The sequence below is a fragment of the Apodemus sylvaticus genome, chromosome 16 (assembly GCF_947179515.1).
Source record: "Apodemus sylvaticus chromosome 16, mApoSyl1.1, whole genome shotgun sequence".
Lineage (NCBI taxonomy): Eukaryota > Metazoa > Chordata > Mammalia > Rodentia > Muridae > Apodemus > Apodemus sylvaticus.
The window spans coordinates 39,987,816-40,001,661 of NC_067487.1; the positions used below are offsets into that span (position 1 = coordinate 39,987,816).

At 41.5% G+C, this 13,846-nt stretch overlaps 1 protein-coding gene and 1 non-coding gene across 3 annotated transcripts; both read right to left on the reverse strand.

Annotated features, from left to right (window-relative positions):
* Positions 1-57: 57 nt before the first annotated feature.
* On the reverse strand, positions 58-13,529 carry LOC127666897 (putative cuticle collagen 80). 2 transcript variants are annotated; one of them, XM_052159894.1, is made up of 2 exons: positions 13,367-13,529; positions 58-461 (listed from the first exon to the last, which is right to left on the reverse strand). In XM_052159894.1, the coding sequence occupies exons 1-2, from the start codon at positions 13,521-13,523 to the stop codon at positions 58-60; spliced, it is 561 nt and encodes a 186-aa protein (XP_052015854.1). In that variant the 5' UTR covers positions 13,524-13,529. The 2 variants fall into 2 exon arrangements, with proteins under 2 accessions (XP_052015854.1, XP_052015853.1); XM_052159893.1 differs by lacking the exon at positions 13,367-13,529 and adding an exon at positions 7,455-7,686.
* On the reverse strand, positions 10,906-11,044 carry LOC127667130 (small nucleolar RNA SNORA43). The gene has a single exon (XR_007973790.1). It is a non-coding gene; the product is annotated as a small nucleolar RNA SNORA43 (small nucleolar RNA).
* Positions 13,530-13,846: the final 317 nt, after the last annotated feature.

Here is a 13,846-nt window from a genome sequence, read left to right on the forward strand (position 1 = left end):
ATAAAGCAATCAGGCATGATTTGCAGAGGTCAGGGACCCCAGGGAGCCCTCTGCTCTCTAAGGCTCCCTGGTGACAAAGATTGCAGGGCAGCAGGCAGGTGGGAAGAGGACTGGGCAGTGAATCCATTCCAGGAGAGCAGATAAAAGGGGGCATCCTCTCCACCACCCGGGGCCAGCGGGTTGACCACTCTGGCCTGGGTCAGAAGTCTGGGCTTCCTGTTGTGGGGTACCCTGCTTGGGATCCCAGGTGCAGGGGGGCTGCTGCAGCACAGGCTGGCCAGGTGCTCCTGGGGGTTCCTCCTCTCCACCCACAGCCTCTGACTTCTGGCTCCCAGCACAGAAGGCAGCCGCCCAGCTGCCAGGCTCACACTGCACTCTGTTAGAATCCCTCTGCCAGGGAGAGCCCACAGAGCCCTCAGCCACCCTGGGGAGCGCTTCCTCCTGGGAAATGCAGTGTTCACCTGAGAAGAACTGTCCCAAGGGCAGTAAGCAGGGCATTGACCAAGGCTGCAGCCATCCCCAGGTCACCACCCCACTAGGCTGGGGCTCTGCAGCTGCTCCTCTCTCCCAGCCATCTAAAGCCTCCTGTGCCCTCACACACCAGATATTTGGCTCCATGCTACTAACAGGGGTCCCAATAGGAGCATTTATGGAGGAGTTCGGACATCTCATCTCATTGTCTCTTGAGGTCTCTGGAAGACAGTTTTCCATTCTTACAAAGGTCAGTTGCAAAGCACTTTAGGTAAAATGAGGCAGAGCCGACCTCTGCCAGTCTGCAGCTGTAATGTAGTATTTTATAGTTTCTCGGGAACAGTTTTTGAATCTTCAAAGATAAATTGTTCAGCACTTTGGTATAAGGAGGTATAGCCGACAGCGGGCAGTCTGCTGCTGTAATATCTGATTGTAGAGTCTTGGTAACAGATTTTTAATTCTTAGTTTGGGTACAGTGAGGTAGAGCCGTCCACGGCAATACTGCAGGTATAATATCTTATGGTAGAGTTTCTCGGTAACAGATTTTTATTCCTACAAATGTAAATCATTCAGTAGTTTGAGTATAATTAGGTACATCCAGCAGAGGCCGGCCTGCAGCTGTAATAATATCTTATTATAGATTTTCTCAGTCACAGGTTTCTATTCTTACAAAATAAATCATTCAGCAGTTTGGGTACAATGAGGCAGAGCCGACCTCTGTCAGTCTGTAGCTGTTATATCTTACTATTGGCAGTTTTTCAGTCTTAGGAAGTTCAGTACAACAGAGCTTGCTTTCCAGTTTGGATACAGTGAGGCAGAGCCTGCCTCAGCAACTGGGCTCCCCCCCTTTTTATAGCCACCTAGGTGGGGGGCGGAGCTCTGCCCACACTGACTGCTCCAGGGCTTGCAAAGACCAAGCAGGCAGCTAAGGAGGCAGAGAATAAACTTTGTTTCATAATAGGTTTAAATAAACGCATCGGAAAACGACTTACTTCCATTTTCTTATATCACTCAATCATTTCCTTAGCCTTCATCAACATTTTTTTACACTTCTTTCTTTACATTTCCTTGTATCAGAATGTGTGGCAGTAGGTTACATTGCATTTATTACAATTAAATTAAATCTATTATATTCAATTATGAGATTTAATTAAATTGCATTAAATTATGGTCCATCACTTTCATATTTCGATTCATCACTTCGTGTCCTAGCAGTCCATTTTCTGATGTCTCACTTTGTATTACCTACTCCTTTCTTTTTCTTTCATTTCACTTAGTTACGTGCATTATATGGTTTTTGATTACAGAATGTTGTAGTTCATTTCAACTGGTGTCATATTAATTCCATGTCTTTATTGCTCCTCACATCACACACATCTTCTTGTCATGATAGAGTTTCTCAGTAACAGGCTTTTATTCCTACAAAGGTAAATTGTTCAACAGTTTGGGTACAATGAGGTACAGCCATCCAAGTCCAGTGTGCTGCTGTAATATCTTATTGCAGAGTTTCTCAGTAACCAGTTTTTATTCTTTAAAAGTAAATGTGCAGAGCTGACCACACCTTAAAGATGGCGCTGCCGGAACCTGGCCGTCCAGAGTAAACAAGTCCTTATAAGGCTTGAGGCTTGGATCACTCAGTGGCGTGATCTCACGCCATGTTGCTTGGCCAGTGGTAGAGCGAAGCATCATCTCGGACCATGGGCCTTCCTAGCAAGGGTATGTCAGTCACGCTCTAGGGAGATTCAGGGGCACACCCAGCAAGCTGTAACTAAACATTCATTCTGAGTAATCTCTCTCTGGAAGGAACTGGTGTGCTAGTCTTTCTTCCCTGCTGGTCAGGGAATCTGTGCAGCACAGTAAAATCATTCAGCAGTTTGGCTATGATGAGGCAGAACCGACCTCGGCCAGTCTGCAGCTATCATATCTTATTATTGATGTTCTCAGAATCGGTTTTTCAACCTCAGGAAGTTCAGTACAACAGAGCTTGCTTTCCAATTTGGATAGAGTGAGGCAGAGCCTGCTTCAGCAACTGGGCTCTCCCAGACTCAGCCACCGAGGTGGGGGACTGAGCTGTGTCCCACTGGCTGCACCAGGGCTTACAAAGACCAAGCTGGCAGCTTGGAGACAGAGAGTAAACTTAATTTCAAACTCTCCTTAAATAAACAAACCGTTCTGAAAACGATTTACTTCCCTTTTCTTATATCACTCAATCATTTCTTTAGCCTTCCTCAACATTTCCTTTACACTTCTTTCATTACATGCCATTGTATTAAATTGTATGGCATTAAGTTACATTATATTCATTAAAATTAAATTAAATCTATTGTTTTAAATTATTACATTAAATTAAAATGCAGTAAGTTATGTTTTATCACTTTCATATTTTGCTTTATCATTTCACGTCCTTTCAGTCCTATTTTCCTTATCTCTCTTCATATAATCTCCTCCTTTTTTTCATTCATTTCACTTAGTTACATGCATTACATAGTTTTTGTTCAGTGGATGTTGTATTTCATTTCGTCTGGTTTCATGATTTTAATTCCATGTCTTTATTGCTCCTCATTTCACCCTCTTCTTTAGCTCACTGTAGGGTGTATCAGTAACAGACTTTTATTCTCACAGAGGTAACTTGTTCAGCAGTCTGGGTATAATGAGGTAGGAGCTGAGGCCTTTGCTTCAGCTCCTGCCTCCAGGCTCCTGCCCTGTTGTTAGTGTCCCTGCCCTGCCTCCCTTCAGGGAGGAGAGTTTGGGGAACTGAGAGTCAACTCACCCTCTTCCTCCCAGAGTGGCCTCTGCCCATGGCTTTTCATCAGGAAAGGAGCCCTAAACAGCTCACTTGCCTTGGCCAAGTTCTTCACAGAACTTAAAGGTGACTAAAATGCATTTGCATTTCAATTCGATGTGTAGATACATGTACCAAGAGAGCTGACTGGGAGGCCCCACCCTCCTGACTCTGGCTGAGTTGGAGTGACTAGCCTGGATTTACAGCCACCCCCCTGCTGTCTCAGCAGATAGAATGCTGGGGGGACAGGTCAGCACCCTCATAGCCCACCAGGCTGTCTTTGGTAAATATTGTTTTTAGGCATAAAATAAAAGACACCTTGGCCGAGAAAGGAATGAAGTGGTCACTGCGTTTTTATTTTGAAATTAAAGGCATTGAGCGAAGCAGGCATGATTTGCAGGGGGCAGGGACCCCAGGAAGCCCACTGCTGTCTAAGGCTCCCTGGTGCCAAAGACTGCAGGGCAGCAGGCAGGTGGGAAGATAAAGAGGTCAATGAATCCATTCTAGGAGAGGAGAGAAAAGGGGCATCCTCTCCACCACCCGGGGCCAGCGGGCTGACCACTCTGGCCTGGGTCAGAGGTCTGCACTTCCTGTTGTGGGGCGCCCTGCTTGGGATCCCAGGTGCAGGGGGGCTGCTGCAGCACAGGCTGGCCAGGTACACCCGGGGGTTCCTCCTCTCCACCCACAGCCTCTGACTTCTGGCTCCCAGCACAGAAGGCAGGCGCCCAGCTGCCAGGCTCACACTGCACTCTGTTAGAATCCCTCTGCCAGGGAGAGCCCACAGAGCCCTCAGCCACCCTGGGGAGCACTTCCTCCCTGGAAATGCAGTGTTCACCTGAGGACAACTGTCCCAAGGGCAGTAAGAAGGGCATTGACCAAGGCTGCAGCCATCCCCAGATCACCACCCCACTAGGCTGGGGCTCTGCAGCTGCTCTTCTCTCCCGGGCATCAAAAGCCTCCTGAGCCCTCACACACCGGATATTTGGTTCCATGCTACTTACAGGGGTCCCAATAGGAGCATTTATGGAGGAGTTCGGGCGTCCCATCTCATTGTCTGTCGAAGTTTCTGGAAGACAGTTTTCCATTCTTACAAAGGTCAATTGCAAAGCAGTTTCGGTAAAATGAGGCAGAGCTGACCGCTACCAGTCTGCAGCTGTAATGTATTATTGTACAATTTCTCAAGAACAGTTTCTGAATCTTTCAGAGGTAAATATTTCAGCACTTTGGTATAACGAGGTACAGTCGACAGCGGACAGTCTACTGCTGTAATATCTGATTGTAGTCTCTTGGTAACAGATTTTTAATTCTTAGTTTGGGTACAGTGAGGCGGAGCCGTCCACGGCAATACTGCAGGTATAATATCTTATGGTAGACTTTCTCGGTAACAGATTTTTATTCTTACAAAGGTAAATCATTCAGTAGTTTGAGTATAATTAGGTACATCCAGCCGACGCCGGTCTGCAGCTGTAATATCTTATTGTAGACTTTCTTACAAGGTAAATCATTCAGCAGTTTGAGTATAATGAGTTACAGCCAGCCGAGGCCGGCGTGTAGCTGTAATATCTTATTGTAGATTTTCTCGGTCACAGGTTTCTATTCTTACAAAATAAATCATTCAGCAGTTTGGGTACAATGAGGCAGAGCCGACCTCGGTCAGTCTGCAGCTGTCATATCTTATTATTATCGGTTTTTCAGTCTTAGGAAGTTCAGTACAACAGAGCTTGCTTTCCAATTTGGATACAGTGAGGCAGAGCCCGCCTCAGCAACTGGGCTCTCCCTTTTTATAGCCACCTAGGTGGGGGGCGGAGCTCTGCCCACACTGGCTGCTCCAGGGCTTGCAAAGACCAAGCAGGCAGCTAGGAGGCAGGAAGGAAGTAAACCTTCTTTCAAAATCGCGTAAAATAAACGGGTTTATGAAAACCGGTTTAAATACAGCGGTTTAAATAAACCGGTTTAAATACTCCGGTTTAAATACACGGGTTTAAATATACCGATTTAAATAAACTGGTATGAAAACAATTTACTTCCATTTTCTTATATCACTCAATCATTTCTTTAGCCTTTTCAACATTTCTTTCACACTTCTTTCTTTACATTTCATTATATTTGATTGTGTGGCATTGAGTTACATTGCATTCATTACAATTTAATTAAGGCTATTGTATTAAATTATTAGATTAAATTAAATGGCAGTAAATTATGTTCCATCACTGTCATATTCTGTTTTATCATTTCATGTCCTCTCCGTCTTAATTTTCCTACCTCTCACTTCATATTATCTCCTCCTTATTTTTCTTTCATTTCATTTAGTTACATGCATTACATAGTTTTTGTTTGTTTTTTTATTTTTTTATTGAAAATGTAAGTAACAACAGTTTATGATGAAATTAAAGATTTACATGGAAACTATATCAGATAAAATAGAAGAGATACATAGAAAAACACATTAAAATTGACAATTTTCATGGAAAATTCAACAGTAAAGTGGTAGACATGTAAAACATTGCTAAACTAATTGAAATATGAAGTAGAAATATTTTTAAAAGTTTAAATATGTTAGAATTGAAGATTATCATGGAAATGTTATATAGATACAATAATGGTAGGTATAAAAGTCGGCTGCTTTATTTTTCATGATAATCTTCATCTTAATATCTTTGTAGATATTTCCTCAATTTTATCAAAAATGTTTTCAATGTAAAACTTTGATCTTATCACAAACATTTATAATTCCACCTTCAATTAATTTAGAAACAGCTCTTATACCTACCATTTTATATGTAAATTTTTCCATGAAATAGTCAAATTTAACGTGTTTTCCTATATATTTCTTAAATTTTACCAGAAATATTTTCCATGTAAATCTCCAATTTTATCTGAAGATGTTTACCATTCCACCTTCAATCAACTTAGAATTATCTTTATGTCTGTCATTTTATCTGTATAATGTGCATGATAATCTTTAATTTTAACATGTTTTCTCATATATTTCTTCAATTTTATCAGAAATATTTTCATTGTAAATCTTCAAGTTTCTCAGAAAATGTTTATAATTGCACATTACATAGTTTTTGATCAGTGGATGTTGTATTTCATTTCGTCTGGTTTCATGATTTTATTCCATGTCTTTACTGCTCCTCATTTCACCCTCTTCTTTAGCTCACTGTAGGGTGTATCAGTAACAGATATTTATTCTTATAGAGGTAAATTGCTCAGCAGTCTGGGTATACTGAGGTAGGAGCTGAGGCCTTTGCTTCAGCTCCTGCCTCCAGACTCCTGCCCCATTGTTATTGTGCCTGCCCTGCCTCCCTTCAGGGAGGACAGTTTGGGGAACTGAGAGTCAACTCACCCCCTTCCTCCCAGAGTGGCCTCTGCCCATGGCTTTTCATCGGGATAGGAACCCTAAATAGTTCACTTGCCTTGGCCAAGCTGTCTCTTCACAGCATGGAAAGGTGACTAAAATGCATATGTATTTCAATTTTATGTGTATGTATACCAAGAGAGCTGACTGGGAGGCCACACCCTCCTGACCCTGGCTGGGTTGGAGTGGCTGGCCTGGATTTGCAGCCTCCCTTCTCCTGTATCAGCAGGCAAAATGCTGGGGGGACAGGTCAGCACCCTCATAGCCCACCAGGCTCTCTTTGTTAGGTAAATACTGTTTTCAGGCATACAATTAAAGACACCTTGGCCAGGAAATTAATGCAGTGGTCAGTGCGGTTTTTATTTTGAAATTGATGGCATAAAGCAAAGCAGGCATGATTTGCAGAGGTCAGGGACCCCAGGGAGCCCTCTGCTCTCTAAGGCTCCCTGGTGCCAAAGACTGCAGGGCAGCAAGCATGTGGGAAGATGACTGGGTAATGAATTCATTCCAGGAGAGCAGAGAAAAGGGGGCATCCTCTCCACCACCTTGGGCCAGCGGGCTGACCACTCTGGCCTGGGTCAGAGGTCTGGGCTTCCTGTTGTGGGGCGCCCTGCTTGGGATCCCAGGTGCAGGGGGGCTGCTGCAGCACAGGCTGGCCAGATGCACCTGGGGATTCCTCCTCTCCACCCACAGCCTCTGACTTCTGGCTCCCAAAACAGAAGGCAGGAGCCCAGCTGCCAGGCTCACACTGCACTCTGTTAGAATCCCTCTGCCAGGGAGAGCCCACAGAGCCCTCAGCCACCCTGGAGAGCGCTTCCTCCTGGGAAATGCAGTGTTCACCTGAGGACAACTGTCCCAAGGGCAGTAAGCAGGGCATTGACCAAGGCTGCAGCCATCCCCAGGTCACCACCCCACTAGGCTGGGGCTCTGCAGCTGCTCCTCTCTCCCAGGCATCAAAAGCCTCCTGTGCCCTCACACACCAGATATTTGGCTCCATGCTACTAACAGGGGTCCCAATAGGAGCATTTATGGAGGAGTTCGGGCGTCCCATCTCATTGTCTCTAGAGGTCTCTGGAAGACATTTTCCATTCTTACAAAGGTCAGTTGCAAAGCAGTTTGGGTAAAATGAGGCAGAGCCGACCGCTGCCAGTCTGCAGCTGTCTTATCTTATTATTGAGGTTCTCAGCAAAGGTTTTTCAATCTTAGGAATTTCAGTACAACAGAGCTTGCTTTCCAATTTGGATACAGTGAGGCAGAGCCTGCCTCAGCAACTGGGCTCCCCCTTTTTATAGCCACCTAGGTGGGGGGCGGAGCTCTGCCCACACTGGCTGCTCCAGGGCTTGCAAAGACTAAGCAGGCAGCTAGGAGGCAGATAGTAAACCTTCTTTCAAAATCGGTTTAAATAAACCAGTTTATTAAAATCGGTTTAAATAAATCGGTTTAAATAAACCGTTCTGAAAACGATTTACTTCCATTTTCTTTTATCGCTCCATCATTTCTTTCCCCTTCTATAACATTTCTTTTACTCTTCTTTCTTTACCTTTCATTATATTAGATTGTGTGGCAATAAGTTACATTGCATTCATTACAATTACATCAACTCTATTATACTGAATTTTAGGTTAAATTAAATTGCAATAAATTATGTTCCATCACTTTCATATTTTGTTCTATTATTTCACGTCCTATCAATCCATTTTACTATGTCTCACATCACATTATCACATTCTTTTTTTCTTTCATTTTACTTGGTTTCATTACATAGTTTTTGATTACAAGTTGTTGTTTTCATTTAGACTCGGTACATGATTTTAATTCCACGTCTCTGTTGCTCCTCATTTTACCCCCTTTTCATCATCATCTCATTATTTTAATTGTTATTCCGTACTTCTTTTACTACAGGGAATTTATTTGTCTCCATTAAATGTTTCTTATTTCCATTTAATTCTATTTACTTCATTTCATTTTTATTTACAGTACTTTTATTTCAATTAATTGATAATTAGTTTTCATCTCTTTGTTTAATTTTATTTTTATATTTTATTTTCATGCTTTATTTTCATTCAAAATTTCATCAAGTATTTTTAACTTTTATTTGAGTAAAATTTGTACTTTTTTTAAGCTTCTTTCATCACTGCAAATACAATAACATCCATTAAATTTTATTTCTAGATTTCATTTCATGTATTCTTATAGATTTTGCTTTTTCTTGTATTTCATTATTACAATCTAGTCATTTTAAATTAATTACAGCTATGTTTTTATGTTTCTCATTTTTACATTCCTTTTTTGCTTTTCTCTTTTCTTTCTTTTTCTTTTTCTTTCTTTTTCTTTTTCTTTTCTTTTCTTTTCTTTTTTTTTTTTTTTTTTTTTTTTTTTTTGGTTTTTCAAGACAGGGTTTCTTTGTCCTGGACCTCACTCTGTAGACCAGGATGTCCTTGAACTCAGAAATCCTTTCCATTTCATTATAAAATTACTCTTTTATTGTTTGATTCAACTTAGTACATCATTGGATCATTTCATTGATATTTTCATTATATCGTTTCACTATTTTTTCACTGCATTTTAAAATCAATAGAATTAATGTTAACCAATTAATTAACATGAAAATAGGTAATTATAGAAAATGTATAATGTATATGGTAATAAATAAATGCAAATATGTAAAAATTATGGTAAATAAAAATAAATTACTTAACATTGATTGCAGCAGTAACCTTCCATTATTTCAGTCCTTCACTGCACTGAGTGCCTGCTATGTTACTTTGTTATACCATGTCCTTTTGTTTGTGTCATTTCCTTGTAGATTTTCTCTGAATTTGTGTTCTTTTGTCCTATGTCACATCATTAGCTGTCATCACATCGTTAGTTCATGTGGTCTCAGCTCATGTTAGTGTATTCTCTCCTTTCACGTGATCACTTGTTTTTAATTCATTATTTCTTTCACCTCAATTCTATCTCACCGGTTTTGCTTACCTGTCATTCATGGTCAACACCTGACCATAGCTTTCATTTCAACTCATTTTATTCCTTTAAATCCAAGTCATTTCACTTCATGAATGTCTTTCATATACAATTGTGATTTTATTATTTCAATTCACCTCATCACATATCACCAAACGGCACAGCATTAAATATACTTCTGTCTTTCCATTGCATTTCATTCCATCATATTTCATGTAATTTTCATATTTCATTGCATTCAGCACACTGTCTTTCATTACACTCACTAGCGTTCATCTATTTCCTTTCCTTTCATTTTTTCACAGGATGGTTTTATTTTAAATTCTATTGTATTTAAGAGTCTGACTTGATCTCCATACTGTTTATGCCGTTTCCATCATTTCGTTGTATTCCTTTATTATTTCATTAAATTTCATTGTTTTACATTAGAGTTTGTTTTACCATTTCAGTTTTTATCCCGTTTTAATTGTTAATGATCTGAGACGATTTATTTCATTTCCAGTTTCATATTGTTTCAATGTCCCGTGTCATTTCTTTTTGTCACTCATTAAATCACATCATCACTGTCTCAGTATAATTTCATTTTGAAAATATCATTTAACTGCATGTATTTGATTACAAGATGTTTCATCACTTTCTTTTTTAAAAAAAAATATTTATTTATTATATGTTAAATACACTGTAGCTGTCTTCAGACACCCCAGAAGATCGCATTAGGGATGGTTGTGAGCCACCATGTGGTTGCTGGCATTTGAACTTACGATCTTCAAAAGAGCAGTCAGTGCTCTTAACCTCTGAGCCATCTCTCCAGCCCCATACTTATCTTTTAAGGCCATGTACATTTAGACAGAGATGCGGAGTCTTAAGAGGGTCCTCCACTCCAGTGTCACCACCATAGACCTTACTTCAGTCTTGGAAATAGAGCCAAACCCAAGCCAACCCAAATCCAGTTCATAACTTAGGACGTGGGCTAGCTACCAGGGTAAATTTAGAGCTGCCCAAAGCCTGTATTACCCTGGTGAGGTCAGAGGACATACCTCAGGCCCATGGTCTAAAATCACATCTGCCCCCATCCCGATCAGCCACGTTGGCCAAGCAGGCCCCCTTCTTCCTGGGTTCTGGATCTGGAAGATGGAAAAGGATGCATAGTTTCTTGTATTTTTCCAGCCCCTCAGAAAGTCTCCTGGAAAACCTAGTTTTTATACCCCTTCACCTCCAAAGCTCTACCTCCCTAAAGTGGTGACCATGCAACCCTTTGGTGAGCCCTAGAAATTATCTGATATTGGGGTCTGGCCAAACCCCAGTGCCATCCCACCATGGGTCTGCAAAATGTCAGGCTACAAACCATTCTTAGTGCTCACTGGCTTCTGAACACTGAGCATAGAAATAGCCACTTGTTCTTTGCCCCAAGGTCGCAGGCACAGCTAAGCAGCTGGGCCATGCCTGTGGTGCTGATCTAGGACAGCACCCTGAGGGCAGCCATCACTTTCTTTTATTTCAAAGTTATCTGTTTGGAAACAGTGAGGCAGAACCTCCCTCACCAACTGGACTGTCCTTTTTTGTAGCCAGGTGGGAGCTGGGGGGGAGGGGGGGAGGGAGGAGGGGCGGGTCTCTGTCCTCATTGGCTGGCACAGGGCAAGCACAGCCCAAGCAGGCTGTGGAGAAGGAGGATAGTAAACTTTCTTTTAAAAACGGTTTAAATTATATCGTTGTGAAAAACGGAAAGCAGACTGTGCCACCGGATAGAAAAGGGTGAACCACACATCCGGCAGAAAAATTAACCGAAGGCCAAACATTCTAAAAGGAACCAGAAAGGCGACACAGATCCGCACTGAGAGTGGGGTTAGCCTGCAAGAAGGGGCTCAGAACTTGTACAAACTCACTTCAGGATAAGCCTGGCTGCTCTGCACCCAGCAGGGCAGTTGCTCCACTATCCAGTAAGACACTGAGCTTTATCATGGAAGCTGCTGACAATGATGCAGTTTAAACAGCAACAGCATCAAATCCTGTAAAGACCCAGTTTCACACTGGGGAGCCTGACCAGCACTAGAAACCAGATTTCACTCGCCTGATAAACCATGCAGCAGCATAGGTAAGTTTTAACTTCCATAAACTTTTGGGGACGCTCATAACATTTTTATTGTGTCCTTACCTATTGCAACAATTATTGGCCTTAGGACCTACTTTTGAAGAAACATTATCAGTTTTCATCTACAAATACTCTTTACCCTGCAGTACCAAAATATGTTCTGTGGCTATAACGTTGGCCATCTGCTTTTCTGACGATTTTTCATTCTCATTTCAACATCAGTTCTTTATTTTGATTCGTGGAGTTTCATTTATTTCATTATGTTACATTTAACCTTCTTCATTAAATTTCACTAAATAATTTCTTTCAATCATTTTATCTCATACTTATTTTGTATATCAGCTATATTTCAGTCCACTTTCTTTCATTAAAAGGCTTTCTGGACAGAATTTCCTTTCATGTATAAAATATTTTCATTTTACGTGAATTCTGTTTAGTATCTCATTTTGCTGTCATTTCATGTAGCCCTCTTCATCGTTTCCCTTCTACCTTTTCTTTGTCATTACATTTGCTTCCATTGCATTAAATTATATTTCTTTTCATCCTTCTAGGGCTTTATCACGGAGTTTCCACTCCTATTTTGTTGATACCCTCTCACTTTATGTCGTTATTTTGTTTCACTATGACATTTTATTTCACCTGATGCCCCTGACTCCATGCCTGTCATGTCTTCCAGTTATCATTTCATGTCCCATCAGTTCATTTTCCTATATCTCACTTCATATTGTCTCCTCCTTTCTTTTTTTCTATCATTTCACTTAGTTACATTACATCGTGTTTGATGACAGGACTTTAGATTTCACTTGACTTGTTTCATAATTTTAAATCCATGTCCTGATCATTTGTCATTTCACCACATTAAAATATATTATTTTAACTGACTTCATATGTTCACCACATGAAATTTAATTGCCTTGAGTAAATTTTACTTCATATTTCTATTTAATTTTATTCCATCCTTTTTTTCATTTCATTACATTTCCATTCAGTTTTACTTTTTCATTTATGTATTTATACATTTTCCTCTTCATGTTTTGTTTTTCTACTTTCATTTCAGAATATCATCATATACTTTTAATATTTATTTTCTTTGAGCAAATTTTGATCTTTTTTAATCTCTTTTATTACATGAAATATAACAGCATTCATTGAATTTTATTTCTAGTCTCTCAATCATGTCATTTCATCATCTTATTTCATGATTATAATTGAGTCTATTTCCTTTCATTACAGTTACTCACTCAGTTTCAGTTAAATGCCTGTTTTCCTTGTACAGTTACTCTTTTTCTATGCAATTCTCTCCATTATTTGATCACCATTCTTTTAGGTACTTTTCATTATTTCATTGGGCAATGAATCCATTCCAGGAGAGCAGAGAAAAGGGGGCAGGCATCCTCTCCACCACCCGGGGCCAGCAGGCTGACCACTCTGGCCTGGGTCAGAGGTCTGGGCTTCCTGTTGTGGGGCGCCCTGCTTGGGATCCCAGGTGCAGGGGGGCTGCTGCAGCACAGGCTGGCCAGGTGCACCGGGGGTTCCTCCTCTCCACCCACAGCCTCTGACTTCTGTCTCCCAGCACAGAAGGCAGGCGCCCAGCTGCCAGGCTCACACTGCCCTGTGCTAGAATCCCTCTGCCAGGGAGAGCCCACAGAGCCCTCAGCCACCCTGGGGAGCGCTTCCTCCTGGGAAATGCAGTGTTCACCTGAGGACAACTGTCCCAAGGGCAGTAAGCAGGGCATTGACCAAGGCTGCAGCCATCCCCAGGTCACCACCCCACTAGGCTGGGGCTCTGCAGCTGCTCCTTTCTCCCAGGCATCAAAAGCCTCCTGAGCCCTCACACACCAGATATTGGGCTCCATGCTACTAACAGGAGCCGCAATAGGAGCATTTATGGAGGAGTTCGGGCGTCCCATCTCATTGTCTCTCGAGGTCTCTGGAAGACAGTTTTCCATTCTTACAAAGGTCAGTTGCAAAGCAGGTTCGGTAAAATGAGGCAGAGCTAACCTAGCCAGTCTGCAGCTGTAATGTATTATTGTACAGTTTCTCAGGAACAGTTTTTGAATCTTTCAAAAGGTAAATTGTTCAGCACTTTGGTATAAGGAGGTATAGCCGACAGCGGGCAGTCTGCTGCTGTAATATCTGATTGTAGAGTCTCTTGGTAACAGATTTTTAATTCTTAGTT

Coding starts and splice junctions, on each gene's coding strand:
- LOC127666897 (XM_052159893.1), bottom strand. CDS start 7,665: ATGGGACGCCCGAACTCCTCCATAAATGCTCCTATTGGGACCCCTGTT. Junction 462..7,454: donor CTTGGGACAGTTGTCCTCAG/GTGAACACTGCA, acceptor AGTTCTTCTCAG/GTGAACACTGCATTTCCCAG.